This window comes from Papio anubis, chromosome 17 (assembly GCF_008728515.1).
Source record: "Papio anubis isolate 15944 chromosome 17, Panubis1.0, whole genome shotgun sequence".
In the NCBI taxonomy this organism is placed as follows: domain Eukaryota; kingdom Metazoa; phylum Chordata; class Mammalia; order Primates; family Cercopithecidae; genus Papio; species Papio anubis.
In genome coordinates, this window is record NC_044992.1 from 55,286,875 (window position 1) to 55,301,361 (window position 14,487).

The following is a 14,487-nucleotide window of genomic DNA, read 5'->3' on the forward strand; positions in this document are numbered from 1 at the left end:
ATATATTGCTTCCAAAAATCTAATGCTGATTTTTTTCAATAAAAAGATTCCTCAGTTAAGGAATTACACTAATGGCATGCCTCTTTGTTTACGTAACTATAAAATACTGCAATTTCATATGAATCAATGTCAAATATATTCATGAAAGATTCGAAATCAAGGATGAGAGGAAGAGACTTGAAAAGTAAGTCTAAGAGATACAGTATTCATCTGACCAGAATTCCAAAGAGAGAGAAAAGAAAAGTTGGAAGAGAAGATTTAGTCAGTGTAGTAAGTGAAAGGACCCGGAGATGAATGAGAAGAAAAAAAGTTAAGATATATCCTAGGTAAATTCCTGAAATCCATGGATAGAGAATAAATCCTAGATTTCTCCCAACAGAAGTTTGAGATATGATAATAGTGGCCTCAACTAAGGTCGTGGTTGAAGAAATGGAGAGAACATGGCAGATTGTGGATTTGCCTCTCCTGAACACGTGATATAAATGGAGTAATACAAATGTCTTTTGTGTCTGGCTTCTTCCACTTAGTATGTTTTCAAGGCTTTTGAATGTTATAGCATGAATCAGACCTTCATTCTTTTTATGGCTAGATAATGTTTCATTGTATAAATGTGCCACATTTTGTTTATCCGTTCACCAGTTAATGGCATTTGGGTTGTTTCCACTTTTTGGCTATTATGAATAATGCTGCTGTGAACGTTCATGTTCAAGTTTTTGCTTGAAAACCTGTTTTCATATCTTTGGATATATACAAAGGAGTGAAATGGCTAGGTCATATGGTAATTGTGTGTTTAACTTTTTGAGGAACCACTGTCTTACATTTCCACCAGCAATGTATGAAGGTTTTAATTTTGCCACCAACATTTTTTTGTTATACCCATTTTAGTGGGTGTAAAGTGGTCTCTCATTTTGGCTTTGTTTTTCTGTAATGATTGTGGAGCTACATTATATGTGCTTATTGGCCATTTGTGTATCTTCTTTGGAGAAATGTTTATTCAAGTACTTTGAAGTTTTTTTCTCTTTCTTTTTCAAGAAATGGTCTCACTCTGTCACCCAGGCTAGAGTGCGGTGGTGTGATCATGGCTCACTGCAGCCTCAACCTCCTGGGCACAAGCGATCCTCCCACTTGAGCCTCCCAAGTAGCTGGGGCTACAGGTACATGCCACTGCACCTGGCTAGTTTTTTAAAATATATTTTTTGTAGAAATGGGGTCCCACTCCATTTCCCAGGCTGGTCTCAAGCTTACGGGCTCAAGTGATCCACTCGCCTTGGCCTCTCAGAGTCTTGGGATTATAGGCATGAGTCAAGACAACCAGCTTTGCCCATTTTTACATTGGGTTGTTTGTCTTTTTGTTGTTGAGTTGAAGTAGTTCTTTATACATTCTATTAAAAGTAATGGCAAAAAAAAACTGCAATTACTTTTGCACCAACCTAATAAATCAGAGGTGTCCAATCTTTTGGCTTCCCTGGACCACATTGGAAGAAGAAGAATTGTCTTGGACCACACATAAAATACACCAACAGTAACGATAGCTGATAAGCTTTAAAAAATTGCAAAAACAAACGAACAAAAAAACCATAGTGTTTTAAGAAAGTGTATAAATTTGTTTTGGGCCACATTCAAAGCTCTCCTTGTCCACGTGCAGCCCGTGGGCTACATAAGCTTGTTCTAGATGTTAGATTCCTATCAGATACATGATTTGGAAATATTTTCTCCCAGTGTGAGCATTGTCTTTTCACTCTCTTGATAGTATCCTTTGTTGCACAAAGTTTTTAATTTTGATGAAATCCAATTAATTTTTTCTTTTAATGCTTGTGCTTTTGGTGTCATATCTAAGAATCCATTTCCATTCTTGGACTCTCCATTCATCATTTTAATGTTTTCTTCTGACACGTCTTCCAGTTTGCTAATTTTTTTGTGTCTAATCTACCTTTAAATCTATTTATTAAATTTTTAATTTCATAATTTCATTCCTCTGCTAAAATTTTGAACGTTTATTTTCTTAAACATATTTAGCATATTATTTTAAATTCTGTCCCTCATTGTTTTGTATTCAGTATTCTCTGTGAGACTATTTCTGGTTTATATGGCTTCTCTGATTTACTTTGTTCTTGTTATCTTATCTCTGTTATTGTTAATTAAGGGCTAGATGCTGTATGTGATAAATTATGTAAATAATTTGAGACCTACGATGATATTACCTTCCTCCACAAAGATTTATGTTTGTTTTGAGCAGGCACGATCAATCCAAGATTGCCTTAATTTAATTTTATGGGAAATATTTAGAGCTGAGCTTCAGTCCCCGTGAGAGCCCGTCAAGTTTCAGTTCATACTTGCTCCTACAGTATAGTTCTTTGGGCTTTTAACAAAAGTGTTGGTGTTTTGCCAGCACCACTTTCACCCGTTGGTGGGCCTTAGACTACACACACACACGCGCACGCGTGCACATGCACACAGAATATATATATGTAAAAATTTATTATATATAATTTTATACCATATGTTCATGGTTCTAATTTTCCTTGGGAAAAGTTGATCTGAAGTACATAATTCTGCCATTACCAGAAATGGAAGTCAACAGCATATAAATAGAAGTAAACAGCATATAATTACTCTTTTTAAAAATTAGATTCAAAGATCATTATATTATAATGTCAGCCTTAACCACTTGAATTTTTGTGTATTTTCTTGGAGGTGGGGAGAAAGAAGTAGAGTTACAGTGATGCTACTAGCAATTGCACATGATGGCTTGCTAAGCAGATAAATACCTTTCATGTGTGTCTTATCGGGAAAAAAAATGTAAGATCATTTCTTTGTACAACTTATTTGGAAATATATTTTCTTATATTTCCTTATATGATTACATCTCTCATGAGACAGTGAACACCTTATAAGAAGGAACCTTAGTTTACTCATCTTCAGTTTCCTAGTGCTAGACCTGGAATTGAGTACATAGTAAGTGTGGAAATGAATGCATGTAGTGAAAATACTTTATTTGATTTTTCACAGTGAAAAGTCAGTATTTGTTGTTCTGAATTATCCTATAAGATGTATTTTAATAGGGAAGGCAGGATCTTTTCTCACTGGCTCTTTTGTTCCATCCCCTACTAACAGGTGGCATCTCCACAGAAAGCGACTGTGCTTTTGAGCCAGACTACGCCGTCCCGCCACTTCCAGTGAGTGAAGGTATGCAGCACATTCGGATTATGGAGGGCATGTCTCGCTCTCTTCCATCCTCCCCCTTACTCACACATCAATCTATCAGTGTTCGGCTCCAGCCTGTGAAGAAGTTAACTGGTAAGGACTTTACCTAAATTTAGTATGTTTAACAGGAAACCTAACAATATGACACTTTAGGTCACGTCAGATGTGTATATGTGCATCTTTAGGTTTTTCCTGTCTGGCCTTCCTAATGTCACAGACTCTTGAAAAGTAGAACTCCAAATGATTTTAATTTAGAGAATTAGAACAGTGCTCAGTTTGACAGATTGATGTATTTATTTTCTAAATGACCCATCTGTTGTGAACATATTTTTCTAGGTTTTCAGGAAGTTTCTGGTTTTGCCAGAATACACTGTTGTTCTGATTTCATTTATAAGCTTGTTCATGTCAGATTAACAGATGGAGACATTCTAATTTTAGGATAATAGGAGCTTGATAGTTCAGCAAAGGTACATCAGTTGTATTTTATTTGAAATTGTTATCTGTATATTTTATATCTATTTTTAAAAGATAATTTAGATATTTTCCTCTACACTGGACATTAACTTCTTAGGATATTTATGATAATTCATAAGTTATGGATTATATTGATTTTAATATGATCTCACAATATGTATTACCCATTTAGATCAAGTTGTTAGGTGTGAAACTGTCTTTATTAAATGGACTTTTGTCCTTTTACATTTTTTCAGTAAATAAATTTTAATATATAGTTGAAGAATGCTTATGTGTGAAAATATGTAATCCTGGGTCACTTTGTTAGATTTCTTCTAGCATTATCAATACATCCCTGATGTCAGTAAGTTGACTAGTATTGTTGGGTTATAAGTACATGGAGGCATGAAATTAAGTTATCCACAAAGGATATATCAACTGTTTCCTATTTGTCTGACATTGAGCTAGACAGCAGAGAAGTTTGATTATCATTATTCAAAATAAAATAAAAGGAGAAATGAATTTTTGGGCACTTCTGTCTATGCAGAGTGAAACTTTTTCACTGTTTATAATTTTCATCAAAATAATAGCATTTCTTTATTCTATAGTTCTACAAAGCGTAAATTATGCCTCTTTACATTGTGTATTATTGGCATTTTCAAAAAAATAAGTGAATCAAAGTCACTTTGGTCATTAGATACTTCAGTCTAAAGACACTTTGGTCATTAGATTAAAAAAATAGGTAAAATAGCCTAATAACATAATATCCTGAAATACCAGTTGCCTTCTAATATCCAAAAATATGATGAATTTTATGTGATTAGGCTTAAATAAAATCTCAGTGCTTAGAAATTCTCCTTGTTTTACAGTCAAAGGTATTATTGATTACTAAAAATATAAAAATCCCAAATCTGGCTGTCATGTGATGTGCTTCATTTTACCACACACAGTGGAAAAATTAGCAAGTCCAGTTTCTATGCAGAAGTGAGCTGGATTACCTGAAGTTTTAGAGATGCCACTTTCCTATCCCATTTGCCTATCTTAATTTGAATGTCAACTTAATAGTCAACCTTTATTAAGAGATAACTATTAAATATAACAAAGTCGATAACATACCTAATATCACAGAGTTACTGTATTGAAACAGTAGTGCAAAGTGTAGTTGATTAATGACATGTATGAACTTTTGAGTTTTAATTTTATAGTATTTGAAGCTTCTGTAATTTCTCAAATAGTTTTATTTACTGAAGACTATCAAAGGCCTAAAAATTTAATAATTAAGAATGCATTTTTAAATTTTGGAAGAAAACAACTGTTTACTGAAAGAGTATGTCATGAAAAGGTTTCTTTGGTCAATTTTCTGCCAAGTGAAACAGAGGATAAAAATTGTCTAGTTTAACCTGGAATGAAATTACTTTGAAATTCAAAATAAAAACCTTAGTAGATTATTCATTAATTATTCCTTCTTGCCTAATCCTCAGTTACCCCTTCTTTTCTAATTATATCTTGTTATAAGTAAGTAAAAGGGAAGTTGAATGGAAAAAAAATTAGCTGACCATGAAGAAATTTTTACCAAAGAATGGTTCTTTCTTGGCATTAATTATCAAAATGCAGTAATTTAATCAGGCCATTAGGACTACACTTAGTAATTTCTCCATTTCAATACATTCAAACTTTCAGGTGCCTTATATGTATTCATATTACCAACCAAACTGAATGAATAGGTCCAGAAGAGTCATCATATTCGATTTTCTTTGTGACTTTCTAATAGTCTCTTGTCTCTGGCACAGTTAAAAGCAGTTTGCTTATTATTTTTCAATGCTTTTTACTTAATCTCACAAATATTTGTCTAAGGCCCATTACATGCGTAGGCACTGCTCTAGATATGATAGAGTGGTGTAAAAGGACTACTAAGACCCCTGCCTTCAAGGATTTTATATTTCAATTGAGAGAAGATATAATAAATGCATAGCCAGTAAATAAATACTTGAATTTTAAATAGTGGCAAGTACTACAAAGGTAATGCAATACAGAAGGGGATAGAAACTGGGGTTGAAGTAGAGTTTCCTTCTATGGAATGACTGGAGAGAGTCAAAGAAGGAGATATTTGAGCTGAGTTTTGAATTTAAGCAGCAGCCAGCCATGGGAAGATCTGGGATCGGAGCTTTCCAGGCAGAGCTAACAGTCAGAACAAAAGTCCTAAAGCAGAAATGAGCTTGGCATGTTCAAGGAATGGAAAGAAGGCAAGTGTGGCCTAAGCAGAGTAAGTCTGAAGGGGGCAGTAATAAAAAATGAGTTAGAGCTGGGCACAATGGCTGATACCTGTAATCTCAGCACTTTTGGAGGCCAAGGCAGGAAGATTGCTTGAGGCCAGAAGTTCGAGACCACCCTGGACAACATGATGAGACCCTGTCTCTACAGAAAATAATTTAAACAAAATAACTGGGTGTCATGGCATGCCACCCATATGTAGTCCTAGCTACCAAGGAGGCTATGGTGGGATTATTGCTTGAGCCCAGGAGGTGGAGCTGCAATGAGCTCTGATCGCACCACTGCACTCAGGTCTGGGAAACAGCAAGCAAGACCCTGCCAGTAAAAAAAATAAAAATAAATAAATAAGTAAAAAGAGTTGGAGAGGTAGGCAGAAGCCAGAGTTTTTAGGGTCATGGTAAGGCGCCTGCTCTGACTGTAGGATTTTAAACAGAGGAGGAACAGGTAGTAGTATGATCCAATTTACCTTGTAATCAAATCTTGTTGGCAAATATGTAGAGAATGAAGTATGAGGGACTAGAATATCACATGTTCATTAGCCTTGTGCAGTCAGCCCTCTGCATCCGTGGATTCAACCAAACACAGATAGAAAATATTTTTCTTAAAAAAACCATCTGTACCGAACATGTAGATTTTTTAATAATCCCTAAACAGTACAGTCTAACAACTATTTACATGGCATTTACATTGTATTAGGTATTATAAGTAATTTAGAAAGGATTTGACGCATACAGAAAGATGTGCATAGGTTATATGCAAATACTGTGCCATTTCATATCAAGGATTTGAGCATAATCCGAGGAAGGTCCTGGAACCAGTCCCCCATGGATACTGGGGGACAGGTGCATAGGTTTTCCTGATCTTTAAATAGTCATTATTAGTCATTGTCTTCACTTCTGATAAGATGGGTACTTATGTTTTCATCTTATAAGATATGACAAAGGAGTATCCTTTTCCTATCATTGTTACTGTGTAACCTTTATACTCTTAAGATATTTATCTTAGTCTTCCATGCCGATGTATATAAAGACTCATTTGCAGATATAGGTCCATTTCCAAATACTTTGACTCATTTTCAGTCTGGAGGGAGTAAGAATGCGTAAAGACCAGCTCAAGAATAGATATAATTTAGAGCTTAAAAACTAATTTTTAAATGTATACACACCTCACTCTAGTCAGTACAAAAATAAGTTAATGTAGTAAACATGTTCAAGAGAGACACAGACTTTGTGGTCAGACTGTTTGAGTTTGTATTCCAGCTCTGAGTGTCACGTCATGACTGTTTGCTTCTGTTTCTTCATCTGTAAAATGGGGATAGCAATAATACAACCGACTTCATGGGTGGTTGTATTATTATTATTATTTTTTTTTTGAGACGGAGTCTCGCTGTGTCGCCCAGGCTGGAGTGCAGTGGCCAGATCTCAGCTCACTGCAAGCTCCACCTCCCGGGTTTCCGACATTCTCCTGCCTCAGCCTCCCGAGTAGCTGGGACTACAGGCGCCCGCCACCTCGCCCGGCTAAGTTTTCGTATTTTTTAGTAGAGACGGGGTTTCACCATGTCAGCCAGGATGGTCTCGATCTCCTGACCTCGTGATCCACCCGTCTCAGCCTCCCAAAGTGCTGGGATTACAGGCTTGAGCCACCGCACCCGGCGGTTGTATTATTCTTATAATCACATTGTTTTATACTTTTTAAAAACTATGTTTAAGTGCTCAGAAAGTGTTAACTGTTATTGTTAATACAATTTGTTTAAATTTGTTGAGAAGTTTGTAAAAATTGCTTTTCATGTTAAACACCAGTGGGAACTTTAAAGCTTTATAGGTTTTTAAAGTCGCACTTTTTAATAAGTAATAGCAATAATAATTACAATAATTTTCATTATAATGTCTGTTGTGTGGCATACACTTATTAGCTTGTGTTTTTGTCACTGGTATCGCCACTTTACAGACGAGCAAATTAAGTTCACAGAGAGGTAAATGTCTTGCTGAAAGTAAAATGTCTTGTGGAGGATAATACAGCTAGGCAGCGGTCAGAGTTAGGATTAATACCCAGTCCCTCCAGATATGTCTCATTTTCCAAGAAGAAAATCGAGGTTTAGAGAAGTTAAATAGCTCATCCAGAACATCTAGTATATCAGTTAAGATTTTTGTTGTTTCAGGTAATAAAAGATACAGCCAAACGGTTTAAGCAGTAAAGAAGACCTAAAAATTGGCACGTTTCAAGGTTGTTGGACTTACTTAGGTATTGCTGTGCTTTGGGGGTGATGTGGAAGACAGTAAGCAGAGGCTCCCTGTGGTCTCCAGATTCTTGCCCAGTGCTCATTCCAAGATGCTTTCCCATAGTGTCATAAGGATCCTCAGCATAGATAGATGATTAAGGAGTGCTAAAACTTCATTCATTCTTACGGAATGTATATTATTTACCCATTATGTACATTTGTTAAATTTAGTGAAACTTAAATTTTGCATATACATACTTCGGGTAGGGGTGAAAATTGGTACAACCATTTTTATGGCAATTTGGCAATATGTATCACAGTTATAAGGCATATAATCCGTAATAAGCCAATTTTATTGCTAAGAGTTTGTTTTACAAATAAGCTTGAACAGATTTGAAAATGTGTATGTATGTGTGTACATACATGTGATATTGTTTATATAGCAAAAAATGAAAATCCAAATATTTCTCAATAGGAACCTGTGTGTGTTTTTAAATGACACATACGTACACACATGTGTGTGTTTGTTGGTAGCCTAGAGAGAGAACTCTTAATCAGAAGTGGGAGAGGGATGACATAAGTGTTGCTGTATAGCTTTCTGTAAGTCTTATCATGTTGAAAATGCAAAATCTCTTGAGACAGTATAACAAAATGAACCCTGTCGTTTCCTAACTGTGTAATCTTGCTCAAATTTGTTTAAAGTCTCTGTACTTCAATTCCCTTATTTCTAAACTAGGGGTGATAATAGTATCTACCTCATAGGACTAATAAGATAATTAGATTAATTAGTACATGTAAAGTACATAAGACAGTGTCTGGCATAGAGTAAGTAGTCAAAATGTTAGCTACAATTATTATTATAGTTTCCAAAGAGATGTGGGTATTGTTTATCAGCTATGTCAAGTATGTGTTCTGAGCTTTTGCAAGGTAGCCTTCAAGAAACTTAATTACGCTAAGTAAGTCCCTCTACTTTTCTGAGGAGTAATCTTCAAATACCAACATCAAATAGACTATTATCTAATCTCTGGGGGGGAAAATGGCCTGATTTTAAAAGTATTTGTTGCCAATAGATTGGATTGACCTTGTGGCAATCCAGTTTGGATGGCAAATAAGTCACAATAACTGATCTGATCATGCTGAACCTGGATATTTTAGATGCTAGCTATGGCCAAAGCCACGAATAAAAAGGAAACATTTACTTGTTCCAGAAACATCCTGGGGAAACCATTGAAAAGTTCTTTTGACATTAAAAATGGCCTATACATAGTGTTATTCTACATAGTCTGATATAAGTATATTCATGATATGTTCTTTGCATAATAATATACTTATCTTGCAATTTTTGAAAATGTACTAGAATTCAAGATATACTGTGGTGAATTTTATGATGGGAAAAAATACAGAATTGCTAGCAAGATTAAGATTTCTTAAACATACAGTCTAGCATATAACAAACATTAAATATTATTTTTCTTCTCATTTATATCTTGGAAAAATGGAAACATAGTCTTGTTTTATAAACATCCTGGAAAAATTATTGAAAAGTGAATTGGAAACTATAAAGGTCCTGTAGATAGTATTAGTCTCTATAGTCAAGATTTATTTCAGTGTACTTATAATGCTGTGGCATCTGAGTAAATATCTTGCAATTTTAGGATAAACATTGGAATTCATAATATAGTATAATGAATTTGTTAGATTAAAAAATATAGGAGACATGCATGGTAGTCTTAAGTTCCATCATTGCTAATTGTTAGAGACCACGTGTTTTTGTAAGATTAAATGAGGAAATATATACCAAGACTTTTAAGCTCTTTTGGAATAATAGAATAATTGAACTATTAGGTCTGGACCTCAGACAGTACCAGGGTACTGTTTCTAATTCGGTTTCTAACTATTTCTAATTCAGATTCTCTGGTTTATGAGATAAAGATTAGGTTATTGTAAAACAGTGTAGGATTGGATAAAAGGGGAGGGGCCTTATTTCCATTTCTGGCCTTGAAGAGTTTATTTCTGTAGTCTTCCAAATCAAAAGTAGAGATTGTTAGAGGGTTATTACTTAATTCAATATAATAATTTCAATTATTGTGAGTCAGTATTGTTAAAGAAAACCAGAGCTCAACAGTAAAGTGGTAAAAACAGATTTTAGTAAGGCTCTTTTGCAATAGTATAGAACTGGGCTCAATTCTGAATACAGTAAAGAATGTTGGGTATTTATAGCCAAGGAGAAGAGTGGGGTGGAGGATAGAATCAGTGGATGAGAAATTATTAAGAAGAGGCTTCAAGAGTAAGAGGATTATTGCCGAACCACTAAACAGTGCCTTGCTGAAGGCAAGCCATGTTGACCAGATTATCAAGGGTAGGGGGATTCTCACTAAACTGAGTTAGCAGGATTCTTGCTACGACTGGGCCAGGAGGCTTGAGGACAAGGCCCATGCAAGAGCGTTGAAACAAACCTGTACGTTATGCACATGTACCCTAGAACTTAAAGTATAATAAAAAAAGAAAGAAAGAAAGAAAGAAAGAAGGAAGGAGGGAGGGAGGGAGGGAGGGAGGGAGGGAAGGAAGGAAGGAAGGAAAGAGGGATCAGATGAGCCTGACGAAAGTTTGGTTAAGGGGTGAGCCTTTGCCACTGCGTATATGTTGAACACCTAAAAGGCAGCGTAAATTATCAAATAAATAATCCTTTTGTGATATTTACATACACTGGATTTCAAAATAATTAAATCTTCTCTTTTTATATTTAACCTGTGAGGTTTTAGACAAGAAAGTAATTTCTAGTTTTTTTTTTTTTTCATATTTGAGTGGAAGTCACTCATACAGAGTAGAAGTATTATTTGTACTGTTGCAGTGTTTATTTATAAAAGGATTATTTGTATTAGGTGTAGTAATACTGTATATATTCCATTGAAATATAGTAGCCCTGTCTTCCTGCCTCTATTCAGCCACCACTAGGGAAAGTTTGCAAAAGTGCCCAAATGACCCTTAATGAAGAGAGAGCCAAAATAACAGGTTATTTATACTTTTAAAATGAAATGGTTTCATTTCTGTCAGGTTAGATGAAAATTGGAATGGAAGAAAAACAATAAGAAAAATATTTTTAAAAGCCACATAAGATGAAATAAGTTAGTTGTCACAAGAAAGTGATATCAGTTTCCCTTATAAAGATGAAGTTATCAGAGTGTATAAAAAGCATTTCCAGTGAGATGTTATTTATAATAGATGCTTCTAAACAAATTGAGAGGAAGCTTGCAAATAAAGGGATGAAATATATATACCAAATAAATGTTGAGAAAAGGATAGTATTATTTGCAATAATATTAAACACAAAGAAAAAAGTTTTATTTGATATTTTATGCAGATACAATTCATGAAGTAGATGTTAACGATTATTGCTTTTTTATGCATGAGACAACATGGCATCAAAATGTATAAAGTTATCCAAGAGAAAAGAAAACATATGTTCACACCAAAACTAGTACACATATGTTCATAGCAGCATTATTCATAATAACCAAAGAGTGAAAACAGTTTGATGTTCATTAGCTGATGAGTGGATAAATAAAAAGTGATATATTCATATTACTTGGCATTAAAAATAAATGCTTTCATGATCCATGGTGAACTTTGAAAATGTTAACGCTAAGTGAAAGAAACCAGTCACAAAAGAACATATATTATACAATTGCAGTTATATGAAATGTCCAGAATAGGCAAATAATCTATAGAGATGGAATGTTAATTGGTAGTTACTTAAGGGAAGGGGGTCACCAACGATGGTATAGGTAGTGAATGCTTAAGAGTCTAGGGTTTCATTTTGGGGTGATGAAAATGTTCTACACTTAAATTATGGTGACAGTTGTACAACTCTGTGAACGTACTAAATCCATTGAATTGTACTTATATCTCAATAAGAAAGTTTTTTAAAAATAAAAACTTTATATATTAAACATTAGCAACCAAAGGGAAAGTTGATGAATTTATATTTAACCCATTTATGCCTGAGGCTACAAATTTTTTCATGTGAAAAATCAGACCTTGGCCATGACCTTGAGCAGTAAGATATAAATAACTCCCACAAGCTTAGCAGTCCAATAATGGAATACTAGGCATAAATGCATTAAAGCAGATTTCATGCCTCATAAAATGAACAGCTCATTAAAGGATATGGATAATTTGAATAATAAGCAATTAATAAACAACTCTTTATATTTCAGAATTGCTAAAAGATTTGGAATGTTCTAAACAAAAAGAAATAAGTGTTTGAGATGATGGATATCTCAGTTACCCTGATTTGATCATTACATATTGTATGACTATATCCAGATATTACATATACCCCATAAATATGTAAAGTTAACATGTGTCAAGTTTTTGAAAGCTTAATTCAGCTGAGTGTAGAACCTCATACTGAAAAACATAAGATTTCTTATACTTGTATTATTTTCCAGCACTTGTGAACTGTTTATAAAAGTTGATTTTAGGCCGGACACGGTGGCCCAGGCCTGTAATCCCAGCACTTTGGGAGGCCGAGGTGGGCAGATCACAAGGCCAAGAGATCGAGACCATCCTGGCCAACATGGTGAAACCCCGTCTCTACTAAAAATACAAAAATTAGCTGGGCGTGGTGGCACGTACCTGTAGTCCCAGCTCCTCGGAAGGCTGAGGCAGGAGAATCCCTTGAACCCAGGAGGCGGAGGTTGCAGTGAACCAAGATCGTGCCGCTGCACTCCAGCCTGGAGTGAAAACAGTTTGATGTTCATTAGACAGAGCGAGACTCCGTCTCAAAAAAATAAATAAATAAGTAAAAATAAAAAAAGTTGATTATGTATTTTGGCCATAAAGAAATATCTGGACAATGCACCTATTTTTCATTGAAAATCAAAATAGAATCTAACAACAAAGAAGATAGGGAGAAATTTCTTTTCTACTTCTAAAATTTTTAAGTTTTAAAATAACTTTTGGGTTAAAATAGAAACCAAAATTGGAAAAAAAAAGTTGGAAATTAACATGTATTATGTATTAAAACTTATTAAATGTAGCCGAAGTGATACTCTGTGGAAAGGTCATTACCTTGAATACTTTTATTAGAAAACAGGAAGTACTGAAAATAAATGAACTAATAAGGAGATTGAGGAAGACATAGTAAACATGAAGTAATCAATAAAGTTAAAAGAGAAAATGAATAAACAAAAAACTAGTACTTGATCAATGAAGCCACAGTTCCCTTGAAAAGACTAAGACAATAGAGGAATCTTTGATAGAAGTGATCAAAATGAAAAAGAGGGATAGAGAAAACATAACATACAGAGCGAAAAGTTAGTCATTAATCTTTTTATTATAAGAGAATACAGCATATAGCTTTATAGCAAAACAACACACACAAAAAAAACCTTTAATGAGATGGAAGAAATAGGCTGTAAATTTGACTCAAGAAAACTTAAAATTATGACAAGCCTGGTAACCATAGAAATCAAAGATCTCCAAGAGTCAGCAGACCTAGATGATTTTACAGGCAAGTTTTAGCTAAACTTACAAGTAATAAAGTTATAATAATAGTAGTAGTAATTAAAGATAATATTTTTTGAGCTGTTACCCTGTTCTAGACAGTGTTAAGTACTTTACGTATATGAGCAAATTTAATCTTCACAGCAAACTTAGTGGATAGTCAACAGTCTCTCTGTGTACACTTTCAATGATGGTAAGCTTTCTTCTTTGTGACATAGCCTGTTCCTTTGTTCGATAGTTTTAACTGGCAGTTCTCTAATTTACATGGATGGAAATGCCCTCCTTTATTGCTCCTACCCGTTAGTCCTAGTTCTGCCTTTTAGAATTATATTGCATAAACTAACCTCTTTCACATGGCAGTCTTCTATCCTGGAAAGCAGCCATCATGTGTACTTTTCTGTAGCTTAAAAGACTTTATTTACAGCCTGTCTAATATCAAGATGGTAGTGCAACTGTTATTTTCATGATCTTCTGCTCTAGTAACCATATGAAAATGGACATGAGATTACTTTGAAGTTACTCTTCCTTGTGACCCCTTATCAACTCTCAGTAAGCATTTTTTTTCTTTTGAGAAATTTTATAGAAACTCCTAGTATCCACATTTTGGCATCCTTTAGTCCTGTAGTTCTGTGAATTTCCTGCATGGTTTTATAGAAACTGTTATTGGTAGTTTCATGTTCATGTCTTCCTGTCCTTTTAGAATTCTGAAAGGTAAATTGTTTGGGCCTGGATTTTGATTATGTGTATTTTAACTTGTCCTCAAAATTTGGTCTTTAATGACCTCTTAATGATGTTTATTAGTTTAAATATAATTTTCTTAATGGAGAACATTA

General features: G+C 34.4%; 1 protein-coding gene across 8 annotated transcripts in view; it reads left to right on the forward strand.

The window, feature by feature from the left end:
* TANC2 (tetratricopeptide repeat, ankyrin repeat and coiled-coil containing 2) overlaps positions 1 to 14,487 on the forward strand; it is a 471,789-nt gene that overhangs the window by 140,477 nt on the left and 316,825 nt on the right. For 5 of the 8 annotated variants that reach the window (XM_017950844.3, XM_031657665.1, XM_031657666.1 and 2 more), the window contains one exon: positions 3,115 to 3,297. In XM_017950844.3, the coding sequence (XP_017806333.1) occupies positions 3,115 to 3,297 (183 nt within the window). The remainder of the gene's footprint in view (positions 1 to 3,114; positions 3,298 to 14,487) is intronic. The other 3 variants (XM_031657667.1, XM_031657669.1, XM_017950849.3) reach the window with 1 other exon arrangement.